Below are 15,524 nucleotides of genomic sequence, written 5' to 3'. Positions count from 1 at the left end.
CAAGTCTTGCTTTCAGGTTCTCATGAACATGACTGTAACAGGCTTGGCCTTATTTCCTTTTCCTTCCTAAGTATGGGGCCTGCAGGAGGCCGTTGGAAACAGAACACTTGTGTAACTGAGCAGGACCCTGCGGGGTCTCCCCGGGACAGACCCCTCCCCCTGTCCTCTGCTGCAGCTCCTCTCTGAAGTCCGCAGATAACAGTATCTCATGTATAGCTCCTGAGTTTTTCAGATGCTTAAAACCACCACCAAAGGGAAGAAATTAACTACTTGATGATCTTTAGCACACGGCCCCCAGACCTTCCAGCGCCTAGGGGCTTGATAGTGTTGACCACCCTGTTCCCTCCACATCAACCAACCAGAGAACTGCGCATGAGCTGATCACGTACCCCGTGACCCCTACTCCCTCAGCTGGCCTTTAAATATGCTTTGCCGAAACCCTTCAAGGAGTTCAAGGTTTTCTTGGGCAGGAGCCACGCCATCCTCCTTGCTTGGCTCTGCGGTAAACCCTCCTCTGCTCCAAATTGTGACGTTTCAGTTAGTTCAGCCTCACGGTGCGTTCCGAATTTGCATTCCGCAACACTTGGTTTATTTGTTCAAAGGAGGAGCCCGTCACACAGGGACGGTGCAAAGGACTGCACAGATGGTGCGCTGGCTCTATTCCTTGGTTTGAGCCTGGGCTTGGGAACATCAAGATCTGTCAGAAGGGAGGTGGGCGGGAAAACGGACATGTCTGCTTCCCTCCTATGCATGTTTTTTTTTTTTACAAGGTTCCTACTTTTCTTTAAGGAACTCTCATTAATCAGACATAACCATGATGAAAAGCAATTGTAGATGAAAACAAACAAGGCCACCTATTTAGGATTTTAGATGGTCTGTACCCAATTATCTTCTCTTGGGAGGAAAAACTGAGATACGGGGGGCCCTACCGACACTCTTCCCAGGACTGCCTGATCTGAGACCCTCTGATTTCCAGCACTGACACAGCTCTTCACACCTTCCCATTTGCCCTCAGTTACTGGTTACTCGGCAAATGCTACTGCTAAGCCAAAGAGCTTGAAACTGGCGGGAACATGCCCCTCCCTCTATTGCAGGTCGCTTCTTGGAAGCCTAGACAGAGTCACGTTCCTGACGGCCATTCTCCTGCATCACTTCCACGGCTGTGTGGGCGATTAACTCCGCAGGGGCTCCGTGGGTCCATTAAAGAACAAATGCACAAACAAACAAAAAACCACCATCGCCGCCAGAGAGATTACCTTAATTAGAGAGACACTCTTCCTGTGGTTCTTGTTAGAATTTACCATCTCGCTTTATTTCCTCCAGACATTACCTGGGTGCTAGTCGCTCGAGCACTGTGCGTCGCCAGGGCTTATAGTTCTGGATCATTAGGATTTTCCTACATCTAGAATTTCAGAGCTTTAAGGGAACCTGGACACCCTCTTTTGACGGGTGAGCATAGCAAGGCCCTCGGAATCTGGGCACCTGGCCCCTGGTGCCTGAGCCGCCATGTGACAGAGTAAAGGAGGCCTCACATCAAGCCTGTGGGGTCTCTGGCATTCTGCTCCCCCAGTAGGATACTGACTCACTTTTCTGGCACCTTTGTGCCCCCTCCTGTCTCCTCAGGTCAGTCCAGGCCGGCTGCACGCCGGACATCTCCCCTGCCTCCTGCAGAGCCTTGAGCTTGCCCCTCTCCCATCCACGTCCCAGCAAGAAGGACACAGAAATCCAGACGAGAATGACATCGTCATCTTCCTCTATTATTTCCCTAAATTGCTTTTTTCCTACCCATGACTGGGCAGTTGTTTTCTCACAGCTGGGGAGGAACAAATTCAAAAAGATGTTCCTCAAATACATGGTTTCCAAGAGAGAGGCCACACTAAGTTCTGAAAATATAAAATGAGCATTTTTGAGTGAAATGAAAATGTCTCCGGTGAGAACCTGGTCAGCAATGATTCACTCTTGCGCAGGGCTCCCCGTGGAGACTTCAGTTGCTTCGCATTAGGGTGGCGAGGCCTATTTTTCCTGCTGAGATGGAATAAATGGCTAGGAAGCATTAAGTGATGGAGGTCGCAAGAGTTCCAGCCAGTGAAGTTGAGGAACATTTCTTTAAGGATGCCCTCATGGCTGTAAAGACTTAGTGAACTTGAAGACGACAGTATTTCGCCTTCCTCTTAAGGATAACGTATCTCTTTGCCCACAGGCATCAACTTTCAGAAGCAAAACTTCAAGGTCAAAGCTGTGCCTTCTGTGATAGCAAGTAAGTGTCCCTGATGAGAAGGAAAATAGTTTACGATAGTTCAAGGATATATGTCTTGATGCCCAAGACATTTTTTTCTGGGATAAAACCCGATTAAATGAGATGATACACAGTGCTCGCAGCATACAATAATCAACATGTTGTTTTAGATCTGCACCTGTAGCCCCGCCCCTTTTTAGGCTTTACAGCTCAGCTACCTTTACACACACAAAAATCAGCTGTAAAATTACGTTTTACATAAGATCACAGAAATGTAGCATCAAACAAGCTTCCGCACCCATCCCCAGGCCAAATGGGGTCTTTTTTGGTTTGCCCAACAGCCCAGGCCCTGACGTCCTTCAAGGAGTTGTATTCTCAAGTTTTCAGCTGTAGTTTGCGGGGCCTCATGTCTCAGCACATCTGAAATAGGCCCTGGAGTCTACAGTCCAGGGCATGTTGACACAAGTGACTCGTGGAAATTACCTTGAGTAATCCTGTCACAGTGCTCTGGGTGTACGTGGGAGCTTCCGCGTGGCTTGTAGAAGGGAACGGTCACTGCTCCCAGGACAGGAGGAAAGTCAGGGCAAGGGAATCACTGTTCGCAGGGGCCAAGTCTTTTTTCATTCCCTTGAAATCGTCATCCGATACCGCTCCCCCACCGCCCTTCCCTCCTCCTCACTAAACTGCCCTCCAGCGAGGGGAAAGGAAGCTAGCATTTTGGATCCCTACAATATATCCCATACTCCACATTACCGATTCTGGAAACTGCAACAATCCTCTGATGTTGATAGTTATGTCCCCTTTACAGACAGAAACAGTCGGAGAAAAACACAGAGGAGGGAAAGAGCCTGGATTCAAACCCAAGACCTCAGGCTCTAAAGCCACCGTCTGCTTCTTACAGAGAGGGCTCATTAATTTCTAAAGAGGATTTTTCTTCCGCAAATGACACAGAAAGGGCCTCCCTTTACTGCTGTTATCAGCTGGAGCCCCTTTCTCCTTCCCACCTTCCGACCCTTCCAACCTCCTGCTTGTCCTCATCAGCTTCTTCCATCCAGCGACCCCTCCCTCCACTTTCTCCCTGACGCTGGTCCTCCCTTTTTTCACTGCTCTACCTCCATCCAGTCTTGTAGGATCGTGTGGTCTGGATTCATAATGACTCTCCTTTAAATGCTCACATCTTCTTTGTGCCCCTGGCCTTTCATTGCAGCCACCTGCTGAAACCCAGCCTGGATACAGCCCACCCACTGAGAAAATGCAACATGGCTGTGGGAAAACACATCAGGCTCGCGATGAGTGATCATCAACCTTACCAAACTTCCACAGTCAGCTTCTTCTCACTCCCCCAGTGACTACCTTCAAGGGCTCTCCCTTCTCAAACTTTCCACTCCTCATCAGCATACTTAACCTCATCAGATGACCTTGCCTCCTACTCTTCTGAGAAAACAGAATCCGTCAGCCAAGAGTGCTCTCCATCTCTATTACCAAATCAACAAGCCCACATGCTCTGAATTCCTTACTTCTTGAAGAGTGAATATTTAAGTTGACCCAAGACCATCCCATCTGTGTCAATCACAAGAAAATTCAAAATTTCTTTTTTTCCTTTGGGAGAGCTTTATTTACTTATTTTCAGACTGAAATGTACACATTCTCCTAATATTTATGATCATTTTTGGTTACTGACATTAACTGGAAGCCATGATCACCATGGTCTTATTCATAGTGTCAACTTCATGTTACTAAGTTATTCCTGGTTAAAGTTCAGTACAGATTTTAGATCACTGGACCCCAAGTCTTAAACCTGTAACATTTAATCTCCAGATTTCCAGCACAATAAAAATGCTATGCCTAAAAATTAAACAATTGAAATCTTTTACATTTCAATATAATACCAGAAAATCTCTACAGCTGTCACTCTTTCCCGACCCCCAAGATATATTTCCACCAAAGGTATTTCTTTTTAAAAGTAGAAGAATAAAGGTAGTACTGGCCTGAGGCAAAAAGGTAAGGGGTTTTGCTTTAATCATTTCCCCCCAGTTCCTGAAAGAGTGGAGAGTTCAGCATCCAGCCCTGGATTTCAGTTCCAGCACTGCCTCCTTCCACCTGGGTAACCTTAGGTAAGTGAATGAACACCACTCAAGCTCAGGTCCCTTAGCTATGAAACTGGGTTAATAATATTTAGCTAGCAGAGGATTAAATGAAGCAAGGTATTTAGAGCATTTGGTATGGTGCTCAATAACTGGTGGGCTTGTTACTATTCTTTTCAGCGATCCTAGCAAAGTCATTCATATCATAGCCTCAGATTTATACTGATTATGTCTCTAGGAACACACACACACACACACACACACACACACTTAAAAAAAAAAAGCCTTGAAAACTTCTGCTTCCAGCCATGAGGAAGCAACAGAGATAAAACCTAATCTTCTGCCTCAAGCAACTAAAAAGGTGAGACACGATACATGGATGACAATTTCCAGGCACCGGACAACGGGAAATACAGGACGGTGATTACTGAGAGAAGGGAGGAAGGTGAAGTGAAACCTGCAAGCGTCCCAGCCAGCTGTCTAGAAAGTTTCCAGGATTTACTCGGGGAAGAGAAACCCAAACAGAGCCTGAGGGGTACCTGAGTTCAGTGTCTGAGGAGGCCAAGGCAGCTGGAAATTACAGGGCAGAGCACTGGAGAGGAAGGAGCTAATCAGAGAGAGAGTTCCGGAGATCTTCAGACGATTCCCCTCAAGACTTTGGCTGGGTATTGATCAGGCGCGTGAGGGAAGTGCCAAGGCTGAGGCAGCAATTGTGGGAAAGGAGCAGGTGGAACCATTTCTGACGTTCACAAAGCTCTGGGAGCAGATCAACTTCCAACAGCCAGGAATGGGGAGCACTGCAATATACTGAGGTAGAGTTCCAAGTAGCGTCTTGCCACAGAAGTAGGATAGAATTATTTCCAGTCTAAAGGCTGCTCTGGACCCAGTTTCCCAAGCTTAAAAGCAAGGCTTGAATAACTAGGGATAGACTTACCATATGACCCAGGAATCCCACTCCTGGGCATATATCCAGAAGGAACCCTACTTCAGGATGACAGCTGCACCCCAATGTTCATAGAAGCACTATTTACAATAGCCAAGACATGGAAACAGCCTAAATGTCCATCAACAGATAACTGGATAAAGAAGATGTGGTATATTTATACAATGGAATACTACTCAGCCATAAAAACCAACAACATAACGCCATTTGCAGCAACATGGATGCTCCTGGAGAATGTCATTCTAAGTGAAGCAAGCCAGAAAGAGAAAGAAAAATACCATATGAGATCGCTCATATGTGGAATCTAAAAAACAAACAAACAAACAAAGCATAAACACAAAACAGAAATAGACTCACAGACATAAAATATAAACTTGTGGTTGCCAAGGGGGCAGGGGGTGGGAAGAGATAGACTGGGATTTCAAAATTGTAGAATAGATAAACAAGATTATACTGTATAGCACAGGGAAATATATACAAGATCTTATGGTAGCTCACAGAGAAAAAAAATGTGACAATGAATATACACATGTTCATGTATAACTGAAAAACTGTGCTCTACCCTGGAATTTGACACAACGTTGTAAAATGATTATAAATCAATAAAAAAAAGTTAAAAAAAGCAAGCCTTGAATGAATTAAACTATTTTTAAGGAACTTAACTGCATCTGAGAACAAGTTTCAAAAATATTTAAAGGAATACAAAAAAAAAATCTAGCACTTACAATGTAAAACTCACAATGTCTAGCATCTGACAAAAAATTATGAGGCGTGCAAAGGAACAGAAAAATATGACCCAACACAAAGACAAAAATTGATCAACAGACAGACACTTAGAAACATTAGATAACGGAATTAGTTCAGTACACTAAAACAGTTGTTATAAATATACTCCATATGTACAAGAAGGTAAATGAATGCATAAGCATGATAAGGAGAGATAAGGAAGATAGATTTTTTTTAAAAAGAAGAAAAGAGGAGGTAATCTGGAAAGATAATGCTCAATTATGAGAAAAGTAAATCACAGACGTCAAAAAAGGAGACCGATGGTTGCGGCTACCTTCCATATCTAACCATGATTAAAGACATAACAGCTAGACTTTAGAACAGTCCAGGGACTGGGTATGAAAGTGACTTTTCCAAAATTAATACACTTTATAAAATTATTTATATAAACAAATCAAGTCATACATTCATTCTGTAACTATATAGTTATTGAGCACCCAGATCTGTTTGATGATAGAGGAAACACAAAGATGAATTAGACGTGGCTCCTGCCTGTATAAGTGTACAGTCCAGCACAGTCTATTAGATAAATGATAGCCTAATGATACAAAGCTATAATGTGATATAGCCACAACTCAAAGACACAGAATGTAACACAGAAAATGACAAGGCTGCAAAAGAAAAGGAAATAAAAGGAAACAAGATGGAAAAGTCACTACACAATTATTCCAGATTTACAAATAAAAGGCTTTGACATTAATTCAAAGCAGAAATCCAATGTACAGCGATGCGCATGTGTGCTTGCAGGATATGAACATGCAAATCGATTTCCATATAGGAATTTAACAGTTTGGATTTTCTTTCTGGTCCCAGCTGTCTCAGAATGTCTACTATGGAGGCAGGATACAATTTTCCATTATGAAATGCAAATATTTCCCTTCTGTTCATGTTGCAGTCAAAGATATTAAAGCTTTTCTATTTCAGGGAAAGAAAAGGAAAACAAGAAAATTAGGAAATGTGTGTATTTGTGTTGTATTTGCATACATACATGTTACAAATTTCTATGCAATATATGTAGACTTCATACATCTACTCATATGTAAATGTACACACAATTATCTGAAAATATTTTCTCCAGTTTTAGACTAGAGAGAGTGGGTAAGTAAGTGATCTGCATAGTTTAAAGGCTGAATAGTACATATACCAGAGCAAGACAGAGCAAATCAAGACTAAGGTAACCAAGAGATGGCAACCAGCTTAAAATTAAAACAAAAAAAATTGTTGTGGCATACACTGGAACACAAAAACTACACGTTGATAATTCAAATGAAGTCCATCTACAAAGAAGTTAATTTACAAAGCAAGTCATATCTATGTGCTTCATTTCATGGAAGAGAACAATGACTATATTTCAAATAACTTTGTTATGTAAGCATTTAAAAAGGACTTCCACTTTATAACATCTCTAGCCACCAAGGATATAGGCTGTTGTCACTTGTGGAGAGTTACTGGAGGACAAGCCTTGATTTGTTTGAAGTGACATCAGTTACCCAACACAGTACACAGTACAGGCAGAAGCAAAGATTTTTTGGAAACAGTTTTCTACCAGTTCCCTTCCCTCTAGAAATACTGCAGACACACATCATACACAAAGCACTGGAGTGAATGTTCCAGGAGGGCATGTGCATTCTCAGCACCTGTGGCAGCGCCTGACACGGTAGGTACTGAGTGTTTCAGCCCCGTACGGGTACATCTAGGCTGTCTACCTTATCACTCTCTTCTGAGACTTCCAAGAGCATTCCTGATGCCTCTCGCCACTCTTCAATCCAATCCCTAGAAAACTACTTGGGTGATTTTTTTTTTCTCTTTTAAATATGAGTCAGAGGTTGCTTCCCTGCTTAAAACCCTTCAATGGCTTGCACTTCAAATACAATCTGCACTCCTGGTCTTGGCAGGCAGGGTCTGGCCCCAGCCGACCTCTCAACACATGTTAAGGACCAACCTGCCAACCCACCCACGCCAAGCACTGCCTCTCGCCCACACACACACCTCCCTTTCATCTCCTTGAAAGAGCCAAGGTCTTATTACCTCAGACCTTTCCAGGGGGCATTTTCTGCTCTTAGAATTTTCTCATCTTCCCCAACTCCCCTTTTCTTCCTGTTCCTCCCACCTTCTTCCTCCCTACTTTATCCTGGGATGTCTTAGCCCTAAGCTTTTCAGAGGAACCTTTTATGAATGCGCTCCAATACCTCCACGCTAAGTTAGGCTCCCGTTCCTCTTCTGTAACGCCCCACAGTTGTAATCGTATAATCACCTGCACAGCTACTTAGATAACATCTCCTCTTTAGAAATATGTATACTCTATAGGAGCTTCACCTGTCTGTCGTGTGAATGGCTGCTTCTCCCGTGACTTGGAGAATACGATGTGCATTACGAGCCTTCAGTAATACTGCGGTGAATGAATGAATGAAAACACCAATGCACTGCCCTACCGTCCTGGGGAATAAAGGGGCAAGTAACCACGGAAAGTGCAACAGGACTGTCAAGAAGACGTGAAATCAGGTACATAAATTGTGAAATGTAAGTCGAGGGCCTGTTTGCTTTCTGGCACTTGATAATGAGAAATCTTTCAACAAGATGAAAAATGAAAACAAAACAGGACCGAGCAGCATGTTTTAGAGAGTCCAGCTACTGAGCAGCAGATGATCCGTGTCCCCTTAATCATGCCTGTGACAGACAGTGTCACCATTAATATCTGAAGGGACTGGAGAAAGGAAGTTTACTGGTTCAGGTATAATTTTCATCTTCAAAACAAGTATGTGGGATGGCTTATCATCAGACAGCCAATCTGGGTGTCTCTGAGAGCTGATGAGACGGTTTCAGGCCCAGATTCCTTCATTAGATGTTCTCAGTCTCTGACTACTTCTCCCATTTCAAACCTTGGAGCCCAGCAATGGACAGAAATCTGGTGGGTCACCGAGAGAAGACATAGATGAAGGAGGTATTTGAAGATGCAAACAGACATCGGGCTGCCACCTGGGTGAGCAGCTGAGGGCCTATTTCTAATTTCAGAGCCAAAGCGTGCCTGGGGGAGAGAGGAGTCAATGGGCCATCCGTGTGCTGCGATCGCCCAAACCAACTTCCGTACCCGCTTCTTTCATGAGCTCTAGATCCTTACGTGTGACTGATCACCACGTGTTTCCTTCAACTGGTTCTTCAAACTCCACACATCCAAAAGGAATCTTGCCATCCTTCCTCGCCCTTTTTCTCTTCCAACTTTCCCCAGCTCAGTAAGTGGCCCCTCCAACGACACAATTTCCAAAGCTAGAAACCCAGGAGTCATTGCTGAGTCTTCACGCTCCTTACTTTCCATGTGGACTCAGTCACTGTTTCCTGTTTCCTGTTTTTTTTTTTTTTATAATTTAATGTCTTAGGGGTCTCTTTAGTCTATCTTCACCGCCATGATTATTACTGCCATTGTCATCATTATTTCCTCTCCGGGTGACTGCTACCGCCTCCCATCCCCTCTCTGTGCCGCCAACCTTTCCCCATTCCCATCAGGGCTCTGCAGGACCCACAAAAGTGCTCTGTAAAACTACTGCTCTTGTCATCCGACTCCCCTGCTCAATGCTCTCCAGCGACACCGGATAGCACCCTTTATCCGTTAGGAGCAGAACCACTTATCATGCTGATTTGTATTTGCTTATTTACTCTTCTCTGTTTCTCCCACTAGGCTCTAAAATCGGAGAGTGAGGTCTCTGTCTTGTATTCCCAGGATTCAGCACCATGTCCGGCTCAGTAAATCCCAGTGAAAAGAGTGATGCTTCAGGAGATGCAGGGATTTAACAAACGCCTCTCCACATCTGGGCATATTAAAGAGGATAAAGGTGTTCCTGGGAGGATTAAACAACCCAACAAGGAAAGGAGAGAAAAAGTCTCCTGAGGGAGCAGAGCGGAATTAAGATGAGCGGGAGCATCGGAGAACGGCAGAGAGGAAGGAAGAGATCAGAGAGGGGACTTAGCCTCCCTGCGAGTTGTAGAGCTAAGCTCTTCTCAGACTGGCAGGGGACAGAGGCTCCGACAGCAAACTCAGAGCTTCAGAAGAAACAGCAAGGTATGAACCAAGGAACAACTCAGATGCTTGGGAGATGAAGAGATCTTTCCCTGGCTCCAGGTTAAGCCGGGATAAGGCACGTGGCACTATCTCATAGACAGTGCTTCCTTAGCTAACAGGGAGGTAGCGATGCCTTTTTGGAACATGTATTTGAAACACAACAAATGGCACACTAAGAAACTCAGGGTAGAAGATACATGTCAACTTAAAGTCAGTAACAGCTAAGGAGAGACTGCTGACATTAGGGAAGAAAGCTTTACAAGGTTTAGAGAAAAGCAAGGTATAATCTCATGGCCAGAGAATATCCAGGAAACATCACCAGTCCCGGGCAAGCAACTTGAAACCTGGGGACTCAGCTGCTGCTGGCCAACCCTTCCAGTTGATGACTATAACTTCGGAGAAGAAGCCAGGGTATATAGGAAGGGAGCAGCTGGTCACACAGATGGTGTCAAAGCTCAGGACTGGATATTCTTGGTTTGGGCTGATGACACCAGAGATGGGGGGCTCCTGGAAAGTGACAGCATGTATTGTAGGAAACTGGGAAGAAGGCTTCAGGCAACACTAGACCACAGGAGAATTATTTGCAAACTTGAGATTAAGGAGTGACACTGTTCAGTGAAAACACAAACAAACAAACAAAAATTATAAACTAGATAATAGGGAGGGTGCTATATATGACAAAGAAAGATGGATGATCATGGAGAGGGATCTCCACAGTTGATGGGAAAAAAATCTGGCTTAGGTGGCTATATTCTAGTATCTCATGAGATGCCAATATGTATTTTTTTAAAGACTAAATTATGTTTACGGAATCCTATGTATTAGACATCATTCCTTTAAACTGCTCCATGCACATTAGCAGAGTAAAGGCTCTGAGGAAACCTACTCAAAGAAAGCAACCTACTTGTGCTAAAGTCAGAATTTGCCATGGTTATTAGGGTACATAAATACTTATGTGACAACCACCCTACCTAACAACTGAGACACTGATGTTTCAACAGGCCAGTTTAGAGAACTTGGATCTATTTCAATGCAAAAAAAAGTATTAATAGTAAGAACAAATCAACAACAGCAGAAAAAAAAAAGAAAAGAAATCCACAGAACTGGAAGTATGAGGAATAAAATAAACATACAATACCAGAAGGAAGTAAATATTATATTCTAGATAAACCAGACTTTGTGCACGGGACTTAAGGCTAGAGTACAGCAGGAGAATAGTGTATTTTGAGTGAAAAGAAACAAATTCAATGCAATGATCTCAAGTAGCACTTCATAGGAAGCACGGCAAATGGGGATGTATGAAAGTGGAAACGGGATCGTTGTGGGGAACACGTGGGTGATGATAAAAGGAGAGGAAAATGAAAGAGGTGTGATTGTGGGAGCTCAGAGCAGCATGACATGGCAGCAATGAATACATTTGATTTCCTGAGAAATCCTTTTGATAAAATCAGAGGGTATGAAAAATGTGTGCCTTGCTTTGCTGATAATTTTCATCTCCCAATAAATAGAGGAAAAGGTAGCAGAGAACAGGATTTAGTGTCAATTTAATTTTAACAAATATGGGAAGAGTAGTTGGTCATTTAGAAATACCAGAAACTTTGGGAGAAGGCCAAGTGCTCGTAAAAATCCAGACTCTCCATAATCCTGTCAGAGACGTTTTAGAGGAGATTTCTTGGAACGAAGGCTACACTAAATTATCTTTAAGTCCCTTCTGAGACTTTAAAGGCTGCCTCAAACATGTTATAGTCACACCAAAGAATTCCAGGGGCTGCTGGCAAGGAAACTGAGTGAGAAGCAACATTCTGTGGTGCAATGAATACGGTGTAAAGAAAAAAAATAGCACCACACACATGGCACAGTACATCACACTACAGATATCAGGTACACTAAGAAGATGCACATACAAATATACTATAGAGCTGTAAGAGTTGAAACAATATGGTGCAGGAATAAAAAGAGATTAACAGTGCAGAACAGATACTTTTGAAATCGATTGAAATATACATAAGAATTGAATTTCTGATAAAAGATGGAAGTAAATCCACAGCAGCATGGATAATTAGGAAAATGTATCAACTGTAGAGAGGGGGCGAACCTTTCTTTATTTAGAGATGAAATACAGAACTCACAAAGGAAATGTTACACAGTTTTTTTTGAAGGAACAACATTAAAAAGGCAAACAAAACAAAACAAAACAAAACACCCAGACTGGATAAATGTTTTTAGAAAACATGAACTCCAAAATTAGAATGCTTAAAAGTAATAACCAAATATAAGCCAATAAAAAAATCACCCAGAACTCAATCTGATACATCAATATAGTATGAAAGTAATCCATTTATAAGAGAGGAAGTGTAAATACAAAATAAATGGAGGAAAATGACGTAATTTTCAAAGAGTAGTTATAAAGGAATTTAAGGTAAAATAATAGGATGCCATCTTTGCATATCAAGTTAGTAAATATTAAATACATATATGTGTATCTGGGGAATTAATTGCCCAGCATTTAACAAGAAACTTCAAAATGTTCATTTGCTTTGACCTACTAATCTACATGTAGGAGTCTATCCAAGGGAAGTAATTCTAATTGCTTGAAAGCCTTTTGGATAAAAATGTTCACTGTAGTATTTACTGAAAAAAAATCAAAAGGAAGAAAGAAAGGAATAAGCTAATATTTAATGAATGCTTGCTTTGTGTAGGTTCTATGCAGTTTTATATATAAGTTACCAGATTACAACCTCACAACAGCCCCATGAAATGGATACAATCACCATTTCACAGAAAAGGTAAATGTTTTTACACACTTGAAGTGATTAAGCACTCCAAAGAAACTTGGCTGGTAACAGTGAAAAAACAGAGACAGCTTAAATGGAAATACTGGAAAACCAGGGAAGATTTATTGAATGGACTGTTCAAAAAATGTTCGTATAAAACTCTAAAATGGAAAAATAGTTTAGGATAAGGTGTCAATAAAAATGAATAGAATGTATTATATTTAATAGGATTAAAATATTTGCACAGAAAAAAGGTTGGAAGAAAATAAAGAAACATAACCAAATAAAAGAGCGCTTGACCCTGAGAGAGTGTCACGGAAGGGAGTCGGCTGGCAGCCCCGAGAACAAAGCTGAGTGTAGTTCAATCGGCGGATGAGGTAGGGGATGATGAAGGACTCTCAGAAAGACCCCGAAAGGCTCAGACACAGTTTAAGCAGTTTGGCTAATCCAAGAGATAGAGAATGTAATTCAGGGCAGATACGGTAAATCTTCTATAACGAGTAGGGCTGTAATTCTTTTCATGGTAAGTTGCTGGGAAAATCATAAATTGGTCATGGTTAAAATGTCAGAAGACTCAAAATCATAAGAAAAAATAATGAATTATTGAGGTGGTGGCTTACTCTGAAAGCCACATAACATTTTCTGAGAGAAGCGGGAGGTGGAGACAAGGGTGAAGGAATTTCTGCTGTATGAATATTTCAATTAGGCAGCTGAGAAAATTTGGGTAGAAACATATAAATCTTTACTCTCAAGTTATTAGAACGGAGTATCTGTCAAGATTAGCTTTAGGGAAGAGGGGTCTGGATAAACACATGTTCAAACCATAGAAAACGTCATTTATGTCTGTACACACACATCCCACAGCTGATTCTTCTTCAACTGTATGAATTTTATAACATTTTGGAGAATTTTATAAATGTCCTAAAGAAAATGTTTTGTAACTCAATATTTGACTTTCCTTTTTCTGTCTCCCGATTTCCCCGTCTCCTGTCCTCTCTTCTTATGTTGTTTGCTATATTAAAAAAGAAATTGCATGTATACATATACGCATGTGTGTACATGTACATTTGTATATATTCGCACACATGCACACGCATTATATATAATTTACAACAGCTTGTTTAGAGTTTTATATGTATGGCCCCTACTGACAAAAACAAAAAACAACAGAAAATCCCAAATGTTTGGTCAACTTAGCTCAAAGTACGCGGGTCTGTGGGTGTGAAACTTAGTAACTCTCCAAAGACAATTGGTTTCTACTTAATGCGTACTGTCTACACTCATCTAACTCGATGGGCAAAAGCGAATTGTTCTTTTGGCATATGACAACGACTGCAGTATAATGACTGTCACTTCTCTGTGGCAGATTCTGGGAGGGCAGGGACCACGCCTGCTTTGTTTACTGCTGGAGCCCCTGCACCAGGACAGCGTCTCAACAAACACGAGTTGAATGAGTGAGGACAGTGAATACTGAAATCCCATGTGTCTTTCCAGGCAGCTCAAGTCCTGCCTCCCTGATAACATTTTCCCTCAGAGCCCCGGTCACTGATCCTTCTGAAAATTACAACATTACTAGTCTGAACCACTACTTAGCACCTGATTCTACACAGTATTTGTACTGCTGTCTTTTTGTTGCTATTTGTCAATTTAAGGACGCCTGAATACATATATATTTATATTTCCCAAAGCACCTGTTACACAGCACGTGAAAAATCTGCAAAAACGTGTGTTAAATTAAATGATGAACTCTTCCCAGTGACTTCCTGCTTTGTGACATTTCCAAACATTTTCTCTGTTGAATTCATTAGTGTATCACGATTCCGAAGTGTGATGGAAAGAAAACAGGGAATGCAGTGCCAGCTGAGTTGGGTTTCTAAGTTCGGCCACTTCAGTGCTGGAAAAGTCACCTAAAAGTTGGGTCCTCTCTTTCCCTATTTTTAAAATGGGAACATGAGCAAGAGCCACGGCCACCATAAAGTCCCTGCCCGTCTCAAAGAGAAGACTGTGCAATCGAACGGCGCAGCCTAAGTGAAAGAGTTCTGCCGACTGGAAAGCAAATATTAGCTCTTCTATTTACTCATTTAAAATATGAAACTGATGTTCCAATGCCACAGGTGAGAGATTCTGCCTGGCGGCTTTTTCTGAGAACAGCTATTGGGCAGAAGAGCGAGGTGATGAGAAAAAAATCTCAATTCAAGCACAGCCTGCCAAACACACCCCGGTCATCACTCCCGGACGGGGCTCAACACTTGCGTGTAGGGAGATTACAAGGCTGCCGTCATCCACACCCCTTGGCGCGGCTTTCAGGCATCTTCCAGCCCAGGAGAAGGCTTACCCGACACAAGCTGCTGTCCAGGCAACCCCACGGGAACCATGCCCAAGTTATTCATGGCGGTGGCCCAGGCGCTGGGATCTGTCACCGACATGTTGAGCTGGGTCGTGTCTATTGCCAGACTCCCCAGACCATCGGCTGCTGCAGGGGGGAAAACAAACTCGGACTTAGAATCCACAGGCGAGGGTGTCAGTTTGAAATGAAATCGCGTTTCGAGAGATGGGAGGCTTCATTTCAGCACATCTCCAAAGCACAAAAAAATATATAGCATCGTAATCTACAGCAATGCTTTCTCTACATGTAAACATAAAGAGT

The 15,524-nt window shown here is 42.5% G+C and overlaps 1 protein-coding gene across 13 annotated transcripts in view; it reads right to left on the bottom strand.

Annotated features, from left to right (window-relative positions):
- Positions 1-15,524, bottom strand: part of ENOX1 (ecto-NOX disulfide-thiol exchanger 1) — a 509,205-nt gene that overhangs the window by 179,802 nt on the left and 313,879 nt on the right. For all 13 annotated transcript variants that reach the window (XM_072976305.1, XM_072976293.1, XM_072976304.1 and 10 more), the window contains one exon: positions 15,213-15,350. In XM_072976305.1, coding sequence (XP_072832406.1) covers positions 15,213-15,350 — 138 coding nt within the window. The remainder of the gene's footprint in view (positions 1-15,212; positions 15,351-15,524) is intronic.

Source organism: Vicugna pacos, chromosome 14 (genome assembly GCF_048564905.1).
Source record: "Vicugna pacos chromosome 14, VicPac4, whole genome shotgun sequence".
Lineage (NCBI taxonomy): Eukaryota > Metazoa > Chordata > Mammalia > Artiodactyla > Camelidae > Vicugna > Vicugna pacos.
This window is presented reverse-complemented; position numbering and strand designations above follow the sequence as displayed.